The sequence below is a fragment of the Heterobasidion irregulare genome (genome assembly GCF_000320585.1).
Source record: "Heterobasidion irregulare TC 32-1 unplaced genomic scaffold scaffold_13, whole genome shotgun sequence".
NCBI lineage: Eukaryota > Fungi > Basidiomycota > Agaricomycetes > Russulales > Bondarzewiaceae > Heterobasidion > Heterobasidion irregulare.
The window spans coordinates 743,464-765,680 of record NW_009258209.1 but is presented as its reverse complement, the minus strand read 5'-3'; the positions used below and the strand labels follow the sequence as shown (position 1 = coordinate 765,680).

Here is a 22,217-nt window from a genome sequence, read left to right as displayed (position 1 = left end):
ATGCCGATCCCTACTATCGACCTGATGAAGGAGGCAATGGGTACCAAGGACCCTATGACTACTAGAGAGGGCCAGTTGCGGAGCGAGAAAGGGGGTAAGGAAGTTGAGGAACTCCTTCCCCAATAGAGGGTCCGAAATGACCTAAAACTACCGTTGTCCGCAACGACGTAAAACTAGGATCGTCCCTCAAGATGTTAAACTGTACGACCTCGTCCGAAAGAGACGTTAAACTACTCCGCGTCCGGAATGACGTCTAAACTATCGGACCTGCATGTCTTAAAACTGTGAAAAGATAAGAAGGCAGGGGAAGTACCTGACCATTAGTCCTAGGTTCAAATGATGGTACGAATCAAGGACAACAGCGGGCATAATTCCACGTACGACCCACAGCGGAACCTTTCACATCCTCGCTGTCAAGGAGTTAATCTGACAGATGCATTGAGCGTCCCATTTGGATCCTCAGTTTTACAGGGTTTTTTCCGCATTAGGGAACCCTCTACATGACATATACTCTACTCGTAGGTGTCAACAAGCCGGCTCTTCGCCTTGGTACAGCGAAGTGCCCATACATAACCGGTTGCAAGTCCGAGTCAAGAAATTATGATGCACAACTCGTTAAGTGAACCCTCACAGTCAAGGTCTGACTGGTGTTTTGGGACGTCCCACTTTGGATCTCCCGTTTTACAGGATTGTTTCCGCATTAGGGGATCCTACAGCTGGCGCATGAGATGATGTAGAGAGCGGGCTGCCTTTACTTCACAAGTCTTCCTAATTGATGCGAGGCCATAAATTACATCCGGAACGATGTAAAACTACCAAAGGCTTGGTCCGCAATGACTATAAACTACTAGGGTCCGCAATGACGTTAAACTAGTTTTCGTCCGAAATGACGGAAAACTATCCTCGTCCGAGATGACGTAAAACTACCAGTGACCCAAGGAGCGTGGTTGCATTCTGGTGAAGCGCGGATTTTCGGGAGGATCCGCGTCGCAGAACCCTGCCTATAAGAGGTCGAAGCGCTTCCGATATTCACTCGCTTTTCGGTAAAAGAATATCGGGTCGACTTGGTTCAAATCCAAGTGAGGGGTCTGGGGACATGGAAGAGCAAGCATCTCTTCATGGAGCGCTCAGTCTAGTCCTGGAGTCGAAGTACAAGAAATTCCGCTCCAAGACCTAGTCAGGAGGCAACTAGGACACGTGCCTCGAGTCGAAGATCTAGTAGGAAGGGACTAGGTCACACGACTCTCGTCTGGCCCACATAGCGGGAGAACGACAAGAGCGGGCCACTCATACGGAGAAGTCTATTCCGCCATTCGTCCGCAACGACGATAAACTACGAAACGTCCGGGATAATGTTAAACTAAGCATTGTTTTTCCACAATATTTGTGGCGAAACAACGTCCGTGATGACGATAAACTATTGTCCTCTCAAGAATGAGGATTGTAATGGATATCTCGACCAGATGCCCATTCGTCCGCAATGACGATAAACTATTGTCCCTTTCCACATAGGGATTGTTCGAGGCCATTTTTGCAATGGAAATGGCATCGACGTCCGCAACGACGGTAAACTACGAGCATCCGAAATGATGTAAAACTACCGTCCCTTGTTCTAGGGATCGTGCGTGGTGGAAATCAAGGTTACCCCCACGCATCCGAAATGACGCTAAACTACTTGTCCCTTCAAGTATAGGGATTGTGCGTGGCAATCTTGACAAGATACCGTGCGTCCGCGACGACGTTAAACTAGTGCCCCTGGACCTAGGGGTTGTCATTGATGTCCAATCCCCTGGACACCAATGCGTCCGCAATGATGGAAAACTATTTGCTCCTTACCGTATAGGAGTTGTGGATTGACCGCCATGCTGTCAATCGGTCCGCAATGACATTAAACTATGTGCTCCTTACCGAATAGGAGTTGTGGTTGTTGACCAAGACCCTGGTCATCAACCGTCCAAGATGACGTTAAACTACTCGTCCCTTTTCAGTATAGGGATCATCATCAACGTCGTCCTTGACGAGAACGATGCTGATAACGTCCGAGATGACGTTAAACTACCTTCATCCTCGGAAGGAAAAGCCTATCGTGACTCGAGGGACATAGTCAGACGATAGCTCGCCCATCGCACGGCGTTAAACTGTGAGGATGCCTACCTTACGGCATTAAACTGAGCGGTCTCCTAATATTGAGACGTATAAGTTATCCGGTTTGATATAGTATAAACCGTTCCCATCATGCCTCAGTGGAAACCTGCGGGATAAAGTCTGGTCTAGGGCCCTATGCACACAACCGATGGAAATTCCGGCATGCAGAAACATCTTTCCCCACAGATATTCCATGTTGATGATGAAGAAGGTCCGCAAATGACCTAGAAGTAAACTACAAGGCAGCGCAGGGCGCCTTAATACATCCGAAACGATGTAAAACTACTGTCGTCCGCAACGACGATAAACTACGGAACGTCCGGCAAGACGTTTAAACTGCTAGTCGTGGATATATCTCGCAAACCCGACAAATATATCAGCTGTGGTCTTAATGTTCATTCGTGCAAACGAACGGGCCGATCAGGAGAAGGAGTCAGACTCCTCCTTACTCCTCGCGGCACCCTTCAAGTCTAATTCTCTTCACATCCTTGCCTCAAACCCAATACGCATAGTGAATCAAACAAACTCTGGACGTCGAACTAACTCACCGGAGATGAGCCCACCGTATGGGGGCAATACTGCTTGGGATTTATGGCTGCAACCTCACCGGAGATGAGCTCACCGTATGGGAGCGATACTGCTTGGGACGTCAAGATGGTAGTCTGGGGAAGTAGGCCTAAGCCTTTGTAAAGCGATCAACCTACTTGCCCGTGGACGCCATCCTCTGAACGCCAAGAGGAACAACAAAATCACGAGGATAACGACTATCCTGGAAACACTGAGGTTTGGCCCTCGGAGAAGGAAGAAGAAGAACCTGATGACACGAATCGAAACCCACATGCTAGAGTTTCTATTCATCCACACACCACTCGCATTCATACACCTTTCTTGATGCTGTTCCAGAGGAGGCTGGAAGTAAGACTGCGATGGGTTTACCCGCGGCAAAATCAATCCTTACGGGTGAAGGAAGAACATCCTAGTGGCCCAGGGCTTGGAACCCCCTGCGTTATGGCCGAGAAACAAACAGCTCAACGGAGATGGAAAACTCCTAGAGGATCAAACGACATAAGTTGGTCTTCCTCCCAGAAAACGAAGTCATGTCCCGGAAGTCGCATCCAGAGATCGTTTTGGATCAAGAAAGCAAATCGTATATGGAGTGGCGATGAAGCGCAAAAGCGTTGTCCTACCAGGCAAATAGGACGTAGAAAGGGGGTATTGTTATGATCGCGTTCTGTCGGGCCTTAACGGCGGTCTATACCGACACGATCATCACAAATATCAAGCGGCCTCACACGGTAAGGCGTACAACAAGGTACAGATAGTAACCTTGGTCATCCACTCCCAACGGATCACCTTATCGTTGGTCGAGTATCACGGGCCTATTGCGTAGCGGGCATGGAACGCCGCCTTACAAACTACTCACACACCGGGCATTGAGCTCCTAGTCTTTCCTGGCCGGAAGGAGACTAACGGAGAAGCACAAGAGTAGTCGTTATTGAGAGAGACAACTTAGAGAATACCTACGGATACATGTACGGTATTCTCACGCCCTATTCCCTAAAGTAGTATAAAAGGCCCATAGAGTAGGCTGAGGCTCTTCAGTCTATTCTCTTCGTTCCCCTGTATCTTCACATACAGGGATCTTCATCCACTGTAGTCTTCCTACTACAGCCTTCCTTGCTATATCGCAATACACCCCTGGCTCCTGTGCTACACGTACAGTCGAGACCATCGTTCCACACATCCTCCACGAGTGACCTAGGGAAGAACCTCCTACTCTTGGGGTTACCGACGAGCAGTCGTAACACAGAGCCCCAAGTGCAACTCAGTAAATTTCATGATGTTATGCACTCGCATTACTAATAATCTAAATCTTGCATGTGGCTAGTCTTCTGTGGCTGACACTGGTGAATCTTCCAGATGGCGCATGTTTATATATATTTTGTGCCAGCCACTGATGGAGAGGGCTTGGGTTGCTCGAGGAATAAGGTTCAAAATATTGCTTCATTATGTCATTTATTTGTCATATGTTTTCTCATATGTTTTTTGTTATTTCCTCATAGTAGTAGACCCTTGTCCTCAACACGGTGGTGGGTAGGAGCCTGCTATATGTGCTGATTCCCATTACTGGCTAGGACCACTAACTATACTTCCTCTATACCTTGTCTCAGGCTTCCTTTTGAGCTATACATTGGCCACTTGGGACTCAGTGATAACTGGACATTGTGCTAACTTTTTCTATGTGGGCTTGGATGTGAATTTTGTGGACACTCATCCCTTGCTTATTGTTTGCATGCCATTGCATCTTTTTGAAAATCAATGCATATAGAGGCAACATATCCTATAGTATGTCCCTGTGATTCTTAGACTTTGACCAGTGTCTTGACATTCCTTGATAATATCCCTTGATTTAAATACTCTGCCAAATTGAAGTAAGCCACCTTCTGTAACCCTTCTTCTCTATTATCAATGCCTTGCTTTTCTGCTTAGGAGCTGTAATTATTGACTTGAACCATTCTATGTTGAGCATGCTCTCTTGGTCTATTGAGGGTAGCTCCTTGCCTGTGGACACGCTTTGCAATCTGCTGTCAAAGCTTGCAGGCAGGTCGGCTATAAACACATTATATGGCACTGTGCACATCAAATGTCTGCGCGATGCACCTGCATACAGCAGGAAGCCATCAAACCAGCTGAGTGTTCAGGAGTTGCACTCAGTTTTGTGGTAGGTGTTGATTTTTAGAGACTTGGATGCGGCTCTTGTTTCTCAACAACTAAGCAATTTATTGACAGACAGGCTAATGCCACCTTTTGCACTATTGGACTGAAGTGCAAGCCTAGTCAAAAGTAGTCTTGCAGCTAGAGTCAAGAGAAAGCAGAGGAGATCGAATACTGGATCCATAATGCAGCACCTGACCAGAAAGCAGCTAGCATGTGCTGCCTAAGTGCTATGGCTTTGTTTCTTTTCTGCCTCTTGGCCTGTATTAATGTGTCTTGTTCAATTCTAAATTCCATGTATCATACAATAGCATGCATGGAAATATAAAGAGATTTGAAGTATATTATTAACTGCCCAGTCTGAAGAAATCCAACCTAAGAATGTGAAGCCTGTTGAGACTGGCCAGACTGGCAAGATCTCATCAGACTGACCAAATCTCACCAGGATGGCTATTTTCATGTTACCTTTCTTGACTCTTACAAGACTGGCGGTGCCTGGTAAGGTTGTGTTGCCATACCTGGCTTATATGGCCTGCTCAGGCCATATCAGGCCATGAAAGATCTGCATGCTTTCCCTGATGTATGAGGCTTTTCCATAAAGTACTAGAATGCTATTTCAAGCTCCAATAGCTGCCAAGATATGGCCCACATAAGATTCTCCTATATAGGTTCCCTTATTAAATTCCCCTATTAGGTTCTTCTATTATGCTTATCCATGATTTTCCTCTATTAGGTTCCTCTATAAGGTCCTGTCAGTGAGGCTCTCTTGTAAAGCTCCTTTATAAGGTGCCAGAATGTCATTTTTAGTGCCCATAAAGTCTAGTTTCCATAATATCCTATAATGTCCTACCTATCAGATTCCTCTATAAGGCCCCTCTATAAGATTTTGCAAGGTCACATTCAAAAGATTGAGGTTCCTCTGCCAAATTCTATTTATATGGCCTCCTTGTTAGGCTCCCTTATAATATTTCTCATAAGGTCCTGCCCATAAGGCTCTTTTATAAGGTCCTATCTATAAGATTCTTCTGTTAAGCTCTATCTTTAGGCTCTCCTATCAGGTTCCCTAGTAAGGTTTTCTTATAAGGTGCCAAGATGCCATTCAGAACCCCAACAGCTACCAAGGCATGGCCCACTCCAGTTGCTAGGGTCACTAGGCATGCTAAGGCATGGCTCACTCTGCTCACCAAATTTGTTATGGATGCTTGCTTTGCTCATATAGTTTCTTATATGGCCCACATAAGCATAAGCAAGGACATATGACATAAGCTGCCAGCCCAGTGCCACAATTTCCTGTTGTCCCCCTCTATTTATAAAAAAAAACCTACAAACAAAACCAAGAGCCTAGAGTTGTTGCCAAGCTAAGCACTCACTAAATGCCCCCTTATAGTTCATTTAAAGAAATCACTGTAAGATAGTGCCAGAGGAAGAGAATTCCCTATGCTCTTTGACAACTCAATATCACCCATTGTCTACAAAGCAGGTTGCTGTGACTGTGAAATTGTGGTAAAAGGTACTTGAGCAACTGAAACACCATAGGATAAAAGAGGTCTAGGCAGCTATAAAAAGACTGCTTATGGCTACAGCAAACTAAGACTATGCTAGTAGACTTTATACCCTGTAGACTTTTTCTAAGCATAATCTGTGCTTAGAGACACCTAGTAAAGCAGAGTAGAGTTTGAGAGAAAAGCCAGTAAGGAATAAAGTAGAGAAGAGCATGGATAAGGGTCTGGGATAATAGATGATGATGGTGAATAGCAGAGATTAAGTGTCACAAGGCTTATAGCAGTCCTAGTAATGCACTAGTAATGGCTTTGCATATAAAAACACAACACAAAACATACTACTAAACATAGGGTAGGTGGAGAGCCAACTTTACTACAAATATCAAGAGACCTTTGTGAGTTGCAAGATGGGGCATGAGATACATACTGTGAGATATCGAGATATCAAGTGAGGTAATGTAAGGCTATGCAAGAATACTCTTGTATGATATGAGATGGTGGACCATAGTTCAAGGCATGAAAGACCAAGGCAACTTCAAGGGTAGTGACAAAGGCCCTAACAATAGTGGTGATGAAGGTAATGAGTGCTAAGTCAAGTAAGTGCAATGTTGATATGACATAATACAAGCAAGATCTTGTGAAGTTGAGCTCTAAATAAAGGGGTGTTTGAAAACTGGTGTATTGCAGCATCATAGGCAGGTATTTATAGTAAGTCAAAGTGAGTATAGTAAACATGAGCTTATAAGGTAAAGTAAATTGATATTATGCTAAGACTATAATATAAAAAGATAAAGAAAAACCACATATAGAGGTGCTCACAGACTATGAGGTTCTATTATGCTATAGTAGAGAGACAAAGTGATATTTAGTAACAAGATATAGTAGTGAGACGAGGTAAACTCTAAGAGGGTGGAGGAAAAATGGATCATGGGACCTATACTACCCAATAAGTGTATGTCATAAAGCTCGCTGTAATATTGCACTGCAGAGCTGCTCACAGTGCTGTTCTTGTGGTCAATGCTTACGGGGTGTATGGTAGGAGCTTGGTAAGGTCTTTGTGAGTGAAGTAGGCTCAAGGTCATTATGTAATACACATATAAAGGAGCAAGATGATGTGAGGTAATAACTGTGGGGTGTGAGAAAAGACTATGTTAGCCTGATACTATAATACTGAGGTCATAGTAGGCATTGAAGGGAACTGCTCTAGGCTATGGGGCCACCCAGTGGTGTCTAGGGTAATTCCTGAGGTCAGCATGCTAATGCTCATAGAATTGCAAAAAACAGGGTCTTTGTGCTTAGAAAGATGGCACACTCATTACTAGGTATGTGCATATGCTGACCAACTCTATTTCAAACTCCAACATGCTCTGTTTTGCTTCCTGAAGCCTATGGGACAGTGGCCTCACTTAGTTTGTGAAATGGGATTAGCCAATGGCTAGTTGCCACCAGATTCTATCTCTTACCCTCTTTATTAAGATACAAGTGGAAGGGTACTGAGGTATCCAATACTCAGTCTGGGTTGAGAGGGCTAGATTAGTGGTGGGACAGAAGCAGAAGCAGGAACAAGAATTAGATGGGAATAATGAAACAACATTAAGTATATTTAAATAAAACAGAGGGATTGGAAGGTATAGGAGGGGAAGGGAAAGGAAGAGTGAATTAGCTGCTGTTTGTAGTTGTCATGCTCTGCTATTTATATGTCTGCCTAGTAATAGTGTACAAATGTTCATAAAGGGTAAGTGTCAAGAGAGAGTGAGTGTATGCAGTATAGGTAAGTGTCTAAGTAAGTGTTTGGCTCAGTAAGCATGAGAGTAAGCAGATTGTGATTGGTGTTGTAGGGCAATGGGCTTACACTCTTCCCTAACCAGAAAAATCTGCCAGAGGATCAAAAGGCAAAATGGTGGGGGAGAACAACCTATTAGCTACTACACATGGTGCAAGGGATGGGTGGTAGTGACAAATGTGGTATTAGGATAGTAGGCTGTTGGTGCAGAACCTTTGGAGAGTAGGGCTGGTGAGCAGGGATAATAGGAAGGCATGGGCAGGAATAGAGCCAGAGCCAGTTGTCAAGTGCCATGCAATCCTTAAGTTTGTGCTGTGGCAGCTAGTGCACATTATCCAAACTCCAACCTTTTTACTACACATGATACTGCATTCTATGGCCCCATTGATGTTCATCAATGATCCAGTCAATAAAAAACTCTTAAATATCATTTATAGAGACATATAGGGCAGGCCAAGGAAGATGTCAAGAAGGAAAGTGATGAGAGATGAGAGTTGTTATCAAAAAAGGAGTGTAGGAGGCATAGAACATGGGGAAAGTCTTGTCAGTATTGGAGAGTAGTAAGATGTAACAAGACCTCTATAGGTAGGCCCATAAGATAGTATAAGGGCCATTATAGCATGGCATAAACTTGGTGACCTAGAAGGAGTTGCTAGATTGGAGGTTATGCTAGTGATAAAAGGTAGACAGTAGGATGCAGTTGCCAATGTGAAAAATAGGGCCATTGCAGCAGTGGCAATTGGCAAGGTCCATCTGCACTATCTTAGCTGTAAGCAATGTATTGGCAGTCACCAAGGTATTAGTCTAGATCTGCTTAATAAGGGCAATAGTGGAGGTATATAATAGTGGAGGATTTGGTGCAGCATCATTGACCAATAAAGGGATGAGATAAGGGGAGTGGCCTATGTGGAGCTAGAATGGGAAGAAACCCATAAAAGCATTCATGGTATTCATAAGATGAAAATGTGCATATGGCAAGGCTATTACCTAGCCAATCTGGTCATATTCCATATAGATATAGAAATACAGACATTGGTTAATTATCTTGTCTGTCCACCCAAAAGAGCCATTAGTTTATGGGTGGAGTGTAGAAGACAGTCTCAATTTGATCCTGGAAAGCTTGGTAAATGAGGCCCAGAACTTAGAGAGGAAAAGTTTGTTGTAGTCTAATACAATTTTAAAAGGGAGGCCATTTTCACAATACCAATGATCAAAAAATAGAACCACAAATTCTTTTACAGTAAGGGTAGACTTGGTGGGGATGATATGGATATTGGAGCTAGATATATAGGTCATGGAGATAATCATATTGTAGCCAGAGTCAATAGGCAGGGGCCTGATAAATTTTATAGCAACACTGTTGCCATGAGCATTAGAAATGGGTAGAGGGTATAGAGGGCCCAAAGGCTTTAAGGGAAGGGACTTGTTCTATTGACACAAAGCACAGGATGGGAGGAAACCATGTTTGAGGTTAGTACACATTCCTGGCCAATAGTAGGAGTCATGGACCACAGTGTAATACTTATTGCTGCCAAAGTGCCTGAGGCTATCATGTGTGAGGGAGAGGAGGGATTTGAAAATGGTGGGGATGCTAGGAATAATGAGCCAGCCAGAGAGATAGAGAATTCCATTGTGCAAAGACATACTAGGAGTACTAGTGAGATTGCAAAGTATGTGCTAAGTGAAAACATCTGTTAGGTAACCCTTGTAGATGCTATTGAGAAATATAGCATCTGAAGACACTGCAAGGACAGGTGCAATGATGGTGGGGGGATATGAGAGAAGTATTGCAGTAATAGGTGGTAAAGGAGGCAGCAAAAACAATATATTAGTGGTAGTGTTCTCTGGGCCAGTTGGTACTCAATGTAGAGATCATAATTAGCAAGGAACTCTTTCTAAAGCACTTGGCACTATAAGAGTCCCTTCCACTGAGTAAAACTTTTGAGAGTGTGGTGATCTGAATGAATGATGAAGAGTATACTAAGAAGGTCACAGCACCACTTATTAAGGGTGTGAATGATAGCCAAGAGTTCCTTTTTATGAACTAGATAGTTCCATTTGGCAGTGTTGAGCTGTGCAGATTTGAATACAATAGGGTGGGTGGTCTCCCAGGAAGGGCTAAAGGATAGGACTGCTCTAGTGCCTACATCATTAGTATTACAGGTGACAAAAATCCAATTCTCACCTGGGTTAACATGATTAATTGTAGTAAGGCACTCTTGGCTCATAATAAGTTGCTTGATTGCATGAAAGGCAGTGCTATGTTCTAGGGACCACTCAGGCCAGGTGTAGTTAGTCTTCTTCATAGTGGGTGGTGTAAGGATGTGAGTAAGGTCTATAAGGCAGGGAAGAAACTAGGCAAGATATTGCATGAGCTTGAAAAAGGAGTGAACATTAGTCATAGACTCTAGGATATGCCAGTTAAGGATCTGCTGTGCTTCCAAATGGTCAGCTTCAATACTGGCAATAGAAATGTGGTGCCTAAGAAAGTCAACTAAGTTGCAGAAGAGGGATGTCTTTTTTGGGGAACAGTAAAGGTTGATGGCATACATAAAGCAAAGTATATCTAGCATTGATGTGTAGTGGAAGCATTTTGACTGCCTATTGGCATTATAGTCCACTCATATATGCCAAATAGTATTGTAACTGCTGTCAGGTGGATATTATTGGGATATACCCAGATCTGGAAAAAGAAGCTGGTCATGTCTATTTTCTCCCATACTTTACCCTTGGCACAATCCACAAAGATATCATTAATACAAAGGAGAGGGTCAGAGATAGTATTAGCATTGATCTTCTGATAGTCATTCATATAGTGAGGAAGAATGGAAGGATCAGCCTTAGGCATAATAAAAGAAGGAGATATGAATATACTAGAGAATAGATGGATGTGTCTAGCTGTAAAGTGCTAGGACAGCAGCATTGACCATGCCTTGTAGTATTTCTATAGGCAATTGTATGAATAAGTAGCAATTATCTGGTTAATGTTATTCAGACAAATTCAATAGTAAACATTGGTAGGGATTTCATTAATAGGTGAAATATTAGAGAAAAAGGGATCAATATACTTAGCTCGCATTTTAGCATCAAGCTTAGCAAGCTGCTTGGAATGAGTAAGTGCTACAATATGAGCCTAGATCGCCAAACCAACATTGACAGGCATAGGTATAGTGCTAGTATAGGTAACCAGTGCTGCAACTAGCAGGAAGTGTGCCTTAAGCTTAGCAGGGATAGCTAAGATAGAAGCTCCAAGATTGGAAACAGGTACCAGGACAGGAGAAACAGAGTAGGAAGGGCCAAAAAGATCAAAATTAGAAGGGCAAGAGACACAAGAGCCAATAGAGTGGTTGGGCACAATATAATTGTGGGCCAAGAAGGGGCCACTGAGAATTATAGGCATACATAGAGAATCAGGGCCACCAGGGTGTGCACTATTAAAGAGGTAAAGATGCAATTATGAGAGATAAGAAAGAGTTTGACCTAGGAAGAGGCATAGAAAGAGACAGGGGAAGTGATATTATTAATAGTGGAGACAAGAGAAGAACAAGTGGACAAGGTGGCAGAAGTTTCACCCCTACTTATAGTGAGACCAAGAGGAATTAGGGTTGGCAAGGGACATTGACAGAGACCAGCAAAGAGGGCAAGGGACCCCTAAATTAGTATGAACTAGGAGCCACCATTAATGAGTGCTTATGTGGGCATTGGCTTCTCAAGGGTTGGACCCATGAGGAGACAATCCCACATAAGACTTGGAGTTTGTAATGCAGGCAGAGAAGAGACACATGGGATCTCATCATCAGATTTATCATTAGAGAGAACATCAGAGAGGGAGGCAGGGAGAATAGCAATAATATGGCCCTTTATAGCAGGCTTTGTAACTTTGGTTGTCCTGATAAGCCCACAGTATGTAGAAGGGTCCAGGAAGCTATTCAGGCATTAGCTAGTCAGATATCCTGCATAGAGGTGGTGGCATTTAAAGCAGCCATCATTGGAGGACAGCTTTTTTTATTTGGCCTCCATCAGCTTAGCAAGGCATGCAGAAGGTACTGCAGAAGTAGGGGCAGGTTATGTCAAGGAACTAGAGGGACAGAGACTGTAAGTGAGTATAGTGGAGGATCAAAGTTATGCATACTCTATGCAAATATGGTCAATTTGATGCAGTCATGTGTTATTGATATGTTTGACTGCAATGATCCACTTGTTCAGAGATAAGAAGGCAGGAAAGTCAGCAGAGATTACTCCAGCATGAAGCTCCATGTTTAGGGAAGCAGTGAATTGTCTATAAAAAGTGTTGTCTTAAAGTTAGTCAGGGGTCCCAAAGAGCTATATGTTTAAGGCTTAGAGTTTGTTAGACCAGTCCTAGAAGGAATCATTACCTTATTGGGAAGTAAGAATGCAGGAGCTCAGCTTGTTTCACCAATCAGGCTTGAGCCAGTAACCCTAAAATTCTAACATGAACTTCTTGAATGTTAGAGTGCAGAAATGCATACTGTCAATGGCAAACCATGTCTAGATGCTAGGGTCCTATAGCCCCCATTGTACCTTGTGGACCTAGTCTGCTTGTAGGATGGATTTTTCTTCAAAGTATGTGATGGTGCAGCATTTCCAATTAGTGGATACTTTAGGCATAATGAGGCTAGTGGTCAGGATGGGGACCTTGGAGATGAAACTCTGCTCTATAATAGTGTGATTAGATGGCATGATGGGGAAGCAGGGCTAGAGGATGCTGGGGAAAATAGGGGAGAAGCTAAGGAAGATACAACAATGGGGGTAGATGGTATGTGTACAGGTTGGTAAAGTAGAGAATAGCAGGGGGGGATAATTGGTATGTAGAAAATGTAAAAAAAAATCCTCTTTAAAAGGTAAAATTATCAAGGATAGTGGGTTGGTAATAGTATTAGAGTAGGAGATAAGAGAGAAACCAAAACTAGGGATAGAAGAGAGAGGAAAGAGAAGGTTCTAGTATAACAATTAGAATAGTCTGTGTAGTATCATAGGAGCAGGATGTATATATAAGAATAAGGGAAGGGATGTAAATTGAAAGTGGAGTGGATAGGATAGAGAGGTAGCAGGATGGGCAATCAATAAGTTGTTGATGTTAAAAAAAAAGTGAAAGGGTGCTAAGGTACCCAACACTTGGCCTCAATTGAGAAGGCTGGATCAGAGATGGGATAGAAGCAAAAGTAGGAACAAGAATCAGATAGGAATAGTAAGACAACATTGAGTGTATTTAGACAAAATAGAGGGGTTGGAAGCTATATAAGGGGAAGGGAAAGAGAGAGTGGATTAGCTATTATTCATAAGAGAAGGGAAAGGGGGAGTAGATTAGCTGCTGTTTGTAGTCATTGTGCTCTGCTATTTATATGTCTGCCTAAATTGGTGCACGAGTGTCTATAAAAGATAAGTGTCAAGAGAAGATGAGTGTATGCAGTGCAAGTAAGTGTCTAAGTAAGTGTTTGGCTTGGTAATATGCTAGTAATGCCTCTGAGTGTAAAACACACTTAAGAAACACCTCTACAAGTATAGGTAGGCAAGAGCTAGTTCTAGTATGAAAGGAACTGTCAGCTGTGCCACAATAAACAAGAGAGCATACTAACATCTGGAAAATCACCTCCTTATATTATGCTCTAATTAGTTCTATTAATGCCTTATTAAGAATAATTAGGATTAGAGACTTTTAGCTTATCCCCCTTTTAATCCTGTTATAATTAGATATGATTTTTCTAAATTAGGAATTATTAATATTAATTATAACTTAAAATTTTGGAAAAATAAGAATAAATCCAGTATCAAAGTTCTCTTAGAGTTTTTATAAAGTCATGCTTATTAGAGTACTAATTGAGCACTTAAACCATATAGTATACCTTATGATAAACTTGCCTTATACCAGAATTGAACTAACAACCTCATATATGCAAGCACCTAAGACAAATGCTCTAAGCCACTAAGCCACAGAGTCTAACATATTACCTTAGTGATCTCAATAAGTAGATCTAATATAAACAATCTTAATATTTTTGATGTTATTTATGAATAGGTACAAGATAGGGAGATTAGCAGAGATATAGAGCAATTGGAAATGCATGCTAAGAGCTGTCAAAGGTAAAAAAGATAAAAAAGTGATGTTACAAACACCATAAGATAAGAAGCAATAACTCTAAAGTCTAAATAAGTGGAGAAATCACTAAGGTAAGTCTACATGGACCTAGAGATAAGAACCATATGCCACATAGGTAAATCATTTAGAAACTTAGGAGCTTCAAAGATAACAAAGGATAAATCAATAAAAGGCATAAGAATGATAAGAGATAGAAAGATAGATCCATTCTGAGTCAACAAAGTGTTTAGTCACCTCTGATTCAAGGCATCAAAGCTAACCAAACGTGCTAACAATGTGAAGCATACTAAACTAATCAGTGATTGGCCATGATAGTCTGGGGAGCCCCTAATGCTGAGAGTACTAATAAATGCATAGAATAACTGTGAACAGCTCTGAATAACTATGTTGAGGTCTAAATGCAAAGTCAGCACCTGATAAATGGCTAAGAGCACTAAATAGATTGGGATTGGTTGGTCCTAAGTATGCTGAATAGTCAAAGAATACTGAAAAGCTGCAAAAAGTGAGGTATTAGTGCCTAGAGCATATCTATGCTCATCATTAGTAAGCATGGGAGTGAGCAGGTTGTGATTGGTGTTGTAAGCTAATGGGCTTATAACAAGGTATTATATGTGACATTCAGATAGGGAGTGTCAGACAAAAAAAGTGCAAATTTATTCTCTGCACATGGTTTTGCCAGCAACTAGGCTGGCATTACAACAAGTTATGTCCAAACATTGTCCCCAGACTGTTTCTTCTTGTCGATCACACTATAGGCCAACACAAGCCTCCTAGCATTCCTTGTAATAAGTGTAAACCTTGTATCTAGTACACTGAAGAGCAAATCCAAGCAGCCATGAATGGACTAGAAAAGAACAGCCTTAGACTTTGCAAGGTTGTGAAGAAACATAGTGTCCCTTATCAAACTCTTCACAAACATGTGTGGCATCTTCATTTTGCTATATATAATACATATAATACTTGTTGTCTTCTTGATTCTTATAAAGAGGGTGCTCTTTAAGATTGGCTATTAGAAAAAAGCTCCACATTAAATTAACCATAGTTAAGCATAAATATAGGTAGATTTTTGATAATTAACATTAAATATTCTTAGTTTACTCTTCTTTTGATCCTAAAATTATAAGGTCTAATTAGAGCTAATTAAAACTAATTTATTATATGGATTTTTGGAAAAATATCAACTAACCTACTCATATAATTTCTCTATTTTACTGCACCTTCAATCATAGAGTATGTATAGAGCTTACTAATCAAACTAAAGTCATATCTTATAGTAAACTTGCCCATTACTAGAATTGGACCAACAACCTCATGCCTACATATCCTATGCTAGTGCTCTAAACTACTGAGCTACATAATCTAATTTAATTATATGGTGACCTAATTACATTGATATAAATGAGGCAATCTCAATATTTCTAATTTTCTTACACATTTATCTTTCATCTATTTTATATATAAAAGGGTCAATAAATGCCCTAAAAATCAGGGCTTTTGATATTTGAATTTGGGCACTAGACAATAATATAGTAAACTAATAGAAAATAAAGTAGACAGTAAAAATAAAATTGTAGCACTTACACAATTTGGATTTGGGATGTGTAAAATTATCATTGGATTGTAGATTCCAATGAGACTATAGTAGTATAGACAATATCACCTTTACTTGCAGATTTGATTATAAAGTTGATTATGAATAATATATTCTAATTAGCTCAGATTAGCATTTTGAATAATTATATCTAATTAAGAGAGGAGGTTTTTTCAGATATAGACTAATTATCTTGCTGATACTAGATAGCTATTGTATGAAAAGAGCATAAAGAAGGAAGTTGAGGCAATATGTAGGAAGTGGCTAACAAGAAAGTAATACTAAAGCTTTCTCAAATAGTTTCAAGATAACCTTTGATTGGGTTACCCTTAAGGTTGTTAAAATAGGCAGTCTTATTCTATTCTATTATCTTATTAATGTGTGTGCACAGAAGATCTCTGCCTAGTTTAGTACAGGATTATTATAAGTTGTTACTTGAGATTATTGAAGAGTACAGTATTCCTTAGGAAAAAAATATATAACATGGATAAGAAAGATGTGTAGTATGGCAGAGGGTACAAAATACAGCAGATGAAATATTTTATTTTATAGTGATGCTGGCCATACTACAAATTTTGCAACAACAACCTCAAACTTATCACATTCATTGAATCTATTTCTGTAGATGGCACTGTCCTTAGCCCTAGTTTTGTCTTCAAAGACAAGGAGTTCTTACCCAAATAGTAGATTGATGGTAACATTGAGGCAAGGTATGTCAAGTCTAACTATTATGTTGCCAAAGCACCACTCATATCCACAAATATAGTATTGGAATATCCAAAAATAGATGGACTGACAACTTCCTCTATCAGAAATATTTTAAGAAAATATTTATTTCTTAGGCAAAGGCATATAATACATTTAGGTGGTCAATCCTGCTTATTATAGATGGCCATGGATCTTATATCATTAGTGAGATATGAGTCCTTGTGAAAGCACACAATATCCACATCTTGTGCTTCCTTTCTCATACTACCTATAAACTACAATCCCTAGATGCTGGCATCTTTAGGAAGCTTTAATGTAACTGGTACAACAATGCCACCAAATACATCAATGAGAATCTGGTTGAGATACTATAAACCAAACTTGTCAGACACCATATGTATGTGTATAATGAATCATTCTATAGCACATATATTTTGTTAGCCTTTAGAAAGGCTGGTATTCACCCCTACAACACCACTATTTTCATAGAATTAGACTATGCATCTAGCAAAATAATATCACCATACACATACATACCTCAATCATTCCCAGTCCTATCAGACAACAAGTTTGATAACAATGACAATATCCATAATAGTGATCAAGATAATGCTAACAATAAAAATAGAGACAAAGATAGCTCTAGTTTAATGTCAAGTACAGGAGATGGGCAGAGGGATAAGACAAGAGATAAAGATGAGAGACATAAATGTGATCACTCACATTATAGTCTACATAATTCTAATGCAAAATACATACCAGGCCTTGTAGATTTAGAATAACCATATATCTCAATTAGAATGTCATTCTCTGAGTTCCCTTAAGTATGAACTCACTCTCAGTAATGACCATTCTTGTCTCTAATTGCTACCTTTTCTCATATCTATCTCAAAGACCTTCTACCTTATCTATCCCCACAAAAATTATCTCCACTGCCAACTGCATCTTTGTTACATGTCCAAGTTCAAGACCTCTTACCATGTTCTCATCAACCACTATTCTCAATTTCTACTCTATGGCCTCAATATCTACCTGATTATCCATCTTATAGACAGATTAGTCTAATTACTACTTGTCTATATTATGCTTGTCAGTATATTAAAACTGTGCCACCTAGCTCTGCACCACTCTTCCTGGTACCTCAACCCTCCCAGTTGACTATTAATAACAATCCAAGTGGTAACTCTGGTGGTTACTGGTCCTAGCACCTATATACAATACTCATTGCAAATTGTATTTAGCTTAAGGGCTAGTTGCAGGAACTGGAGCAGAAGGAAACATGGAAACAGAGTATAGTCAAGTGGTGCACACATGCAAAGATGGCCTATCAATAAGCTGACAAGCTGCAAAAGAGGCTCAATCAACCCAAGGGACAAACAAAGTGCAAGATCATCATATTGACATGTTTCCTCATGGGTTAAAAGGTAATAGTGTAGTGGCATGCTAAAGCGGCTGAATGAAAAGCTGAGGTAACTTACAAGGCAGCCAAGCAAGAATAGAAGGATAAGAGGGCTAAAGAGTAGTAGAAGCTAAGAGATCAGAGGGCCATTAATAATGTGTTTTCAGGCACACTTTTGACCAAGGGCAAGGAGGACTTGAAGGATATGGTGCAGGCTTTGAGGCTCTTGATTGAGGGAATAGTAAAGGATATAACTGCCAGCATTAATGACAAGCTTACCATAGAACATGAGAATCTCAAATAGATACCATAGTTTATAGGTTTGTATAGTTGTAAATGTCCAAATACATCTGACCATACCAAACAGCCATCTCAATATCAATGACCTAACTTGACACTGTTACCTAAGCCCACTCCTTGCTCTGTTACTCCCCCATCCCCTACTTTCTATATTTTTGCCCCTGGTTTACAACCTCTACCAGGCCATACTATAATTCTTTCATAAATAATGCTACTTTCTCTATTAAATTCTCCTCATTGACAGCATATAGATGGGGTTTCCTCTTTAAATACATATTCTTCCCATAATTTGACTTATGCTCCTGCCCAACCTCTTTTTATTCCTTTTGCTAATTATTTTTATTCTCATCAATACCAATATCCCTAGTTTAATTTCTCTATTCAGTACCCTCAGCAAAGGCATGCTTAGTACCTATTTAATTACTCTGGCAATATGGAATTGCACAGACACCCTCCTATTCCAAACTCTGAGCTATTCTAATCATCTTTTTATTTACCATTGTACATAGACTACTATATATAATATTACATTCATTTTGGTGCTATATATTGCAAATGCCTGAGCACTCTAAGCAATTGTGTGTGCACTATGAGCCTTGTCCAAACAAAGGTTTAGACAGAAAACATTGAAGTCTAAAATTAGAGACAGCTGCTTTAGCTATACAATGTAGATTTGTAATCTGGTATTATAAACTACTTATTCAATAACCCTAAGAGTAGTAGGTTCTTTTCTAGGTCATACAAGGGAATATAATAGATATGGAGGCTCAATTGTATTAGGGGATAATATAGGAGTAGAAGGTAATGTCCAATTAAGCTCTATATAGGAACCTATATGGTTGTTAGCAATCTCTAGGACACTAATAAAAGTGCACTTCACAATATCTCTATTTAATGGAGGGATTGTGGTATTTTAGCTAGTCTGTTTTTAGGAAAAGTTGTCTTTTTCCAAATTGGTAATAAACATTTGGACATATTTGGTATGCATTCTTCCTCATTGGTCCCTAACTATGAGATTCGTATCTAGGCCAGACTGTATTAGGCCTGCTCAGTTAATAGTATCATTTATATTTTGGACATAGATAAGATAGCTCAATAAATAAGTAGGAAAGTTATGTTTTCATACCTAGTTTTCATTGGCCAGGATTCCTTTACAAGCAGAGTCAATCATTGCCCTTGCTTCAGTGCTTCTTTTCTAAGTCAATAGTTATACATCAAGATGGATTGGAGTAATATCTTTGTTCATAGTTCTAATGTAAATACATAATAGTGGAGCATACTTAAGTATTACTTGGCCCCTCTCTTTCACTGGTAAAGGAGAGGCTATGTAAAAATCCTATACTAGGTTTACTAGCAAGTTTTTTCTCTCCTCATTTCATAGTTCCTCAAAGACTGCCCTAACACTAGTATAGATAGGTTAGTTTCCCATCATCTATGAATTGGTACATAGCAGGCTCCATTATCTTAAACAGGTCATCCTTCTCTTTGGGAAGAGTGGTCATATTCCATTATACAACCAGATTATAATACCCTAATGCTATTGCTATAAAAATTCTCCTTCTCTATTTCTCAATTTAATCCTGAGTGATGATTGATCCAGGATTCCTAAATGTTTTCTCTCTCCATATTGATGTTATAAGCTCTTCTATGTCTGCCATAACCTATTCTGCTTGGCTTTCCTCTAGATAGTGAAATAATTCTACATAGGGATTAGCAGTCAAATGTGTAATATCCTAGCTTCTGGCAATTAAAACAAGTAGTGAGCTTGCTATTATATTTTCTCTTTTAGCTAACCGTGTTTTACTTTTGTGAGGCATTGATATCTATATCAACTACTTGGTTGTTCAATCTACAAGGGGCATTGGTAGAATTATAGCAAGGAGTGAATTAGAAATGGAAATGATTTAAAAAGTTGCTTTTAAAAGAAGTGGAGTTAGTAAGGATTATCTTTTGAGCACTTTGAGCTCTCATATATTAGTTTACTTCATAGGCAGTATTAATTCAGTCTTAGATTGTATTGGCAGGTAGTGTTTTTTTGTTATAGATTTCATCCATGACCTTTGGGTCTAGTTCTCTCTAGTGATAAGGGACTTGTTCCTTATTAGAGATATTGGCATTAGTAGTAATGGGAACAAAACCGATTGGAGTATTCATCTATAGTTATCCTTTCTTAGGAGAAGGCCATAAGGGTGCTCTGTGCTTTTTTTTTTGTTTGACTCTTTGAGTTGAAGCTGGAACTTCTTTAAGAAGTCTTCCTATATTTCTAGGTCTTTAGGGGTTTTAGCCCTTACGATTTTAGCTAGAAAGTTCTCCACCCATGCTCTAGCAGTCCCATGTCTTATGCATGAGAGGACCAGGAAAATTCTATCTAAGTCCAGCTTGTACCTGTCTGATTCTGTTGCAAAAAAGAGGCATTGGAGAATGAACTACTGTGATTCTGTTTTTTTACCTATGAAATTATCTAGGAGTTTTAATTTTCCTCTTCTAGGTTATGTGGCTATAGTGGTTTCCATGGTCACTCCAGTACTAATTCCTGCTTCTAACATATTGGTGCTATTTCAAATGTTGATCGGTGTTTCTAGATCTGATAATTTGGATTCAGGTGGGTCTTTTTCTGATTCTGAGTTGTTAGATATTACTAGATTTATGGTAGAGGAAACCAATAGTTCTGTTGTTCATTTTACAAAAATTTTGTTTCAGTGTCATCTTCATTTGGAAAGAAATATTGTTAATCCCTATATAAGCAGTTGTTGTAGTTTGGTGGGGCATTGTAGTTGGTGTCTGTATAATACCACTGGACTCCCTCTTATTAGAGTAGACAATTATTCTGTCTAAACTAGTTATTTATTTGTCTAGTTCCTAGTAGATAACCAAGGCCTAGGTCCCGCCCCAAAGTATGTGAAGTAACATTTCTTGATGAGGGTTTATAGGCCCTACCAATAAAGGTTGTGAGAGAAGGTGTGGCACTAAGCTAAGATTTGTGCAAGGTAAGGGCAGGGAGAGTCTATTCTGATATTATAAACTGCTTATTTAATAACTCTAAGAGTAGTAGGTTCTTTCCTAGATCATATAAGAGGGATAGAATATATATAGAAGCTAAACTGTATTAGGGAATAATATAGGAGTAGAAGATAATATCCTATTAAGACCTATATAAGAAGATATAGGAAATGATAGTAAAGACTGTAGTATGAAAACTGCAGTAGAATAAAAAGACTAGGCCGAATATCCTTAGCCTATTCTTTGGGCCTTATATACTAAATGGGAAACTCCTATATATTATGAACTGCTTATTTAATGACTCTAAGAGTAGTAAGTTTTTTTTAAGTTATATAATAAGGAAGAGTGGGACAATAGTCTTGACTATATGATAGTATAGGAAGAATAGTTATGGATGCAGAAAGTATAGATACTGCCCAAGAATAAAGGAGTTACAGTGGAAAGACTATAACAAATGAAGATAATAGACTAAAGATCCTTAGCCTATTTTATAGGCCTTTTATACTGCTTTGGAAAGACATTAAAATGCCATATATATCCTTTAGGCATTCTCTAAGTCACTTCTCTTTCTTAGCTACTACTCTTGTGCTTCTCTAATTGTCTTCTTTTAACCAGGAGAACAATGGATTATGTTTCCTTGTAAGTATCTTTGTGTAAGCCTGTGTCAGCCATCTGTATCTATTCTATAATACTTAACCAGCAATGATAGGACTTACTGGAAGTCAATGATCAAGGATGTTATCATATATCATAATGTACACTCTACAATTGGAGCTGCCTAGTAGTTATGATAATTGTTATTAGGAATAGACAGCTGAAGAGGCCCTGATAGACTAGAACATAACAAGACCCCCTTTCTAAGTCCCAATGCCTAGTAGGATACTATAGCCTAACAAAAAGCTATGTGGTTTATCTCTATTCCATATATGATTTGCTTTCTTGATCTAACAATATAT

The 22,217-nt window shown here is 39.8% G+C and overlaps 2 protein-coding genes across 2 annotated transcripts; both read right to left on the bottom strand.

Moving 5' to 3' along the window:
• Positions 1-9,214: 9,214 nt before the first annotated feature.
• HETIRDRAFT_423072 (uncharacterized protein) lies at positions 9,215-9,789 on the bottom strand (the record flags this gene model as incomplete). Its single annotated transcript, XM_009554498.1, has 3 exons — positions 9,215-9,256; positions 9,319-9,573; positions 9,655-9,789. The coding sequence occupies 3 exons, from the start codon at positions 9,787-9,789 to the stop codon at positions 9,215-9,217; spliced, it is 432 nt and encodes a 143-aa protein (XP_009552793.1).
• A 2,907-nt stretch (positions 9,790-12,696) lies between these two features.
• On the bottom strand, positions 12,697-12,846 carry HETIRDRAFT_164486 (uncharacterized protein; the record flags this gene model as incomplete). Its single annotated transcript, XM_009554497.1, has 1 exon — positions 12,697-12,846. One exon carries the CDS (start codon positions 12,844-12,846, stop codon positions 12,697-12,699), a length of 150 nt encoding a protein of 49 aa, XP_009552792.1.
• Between the last annotated feature and the right edge of the window lie 9,371 nt (positions 12,847-22,217).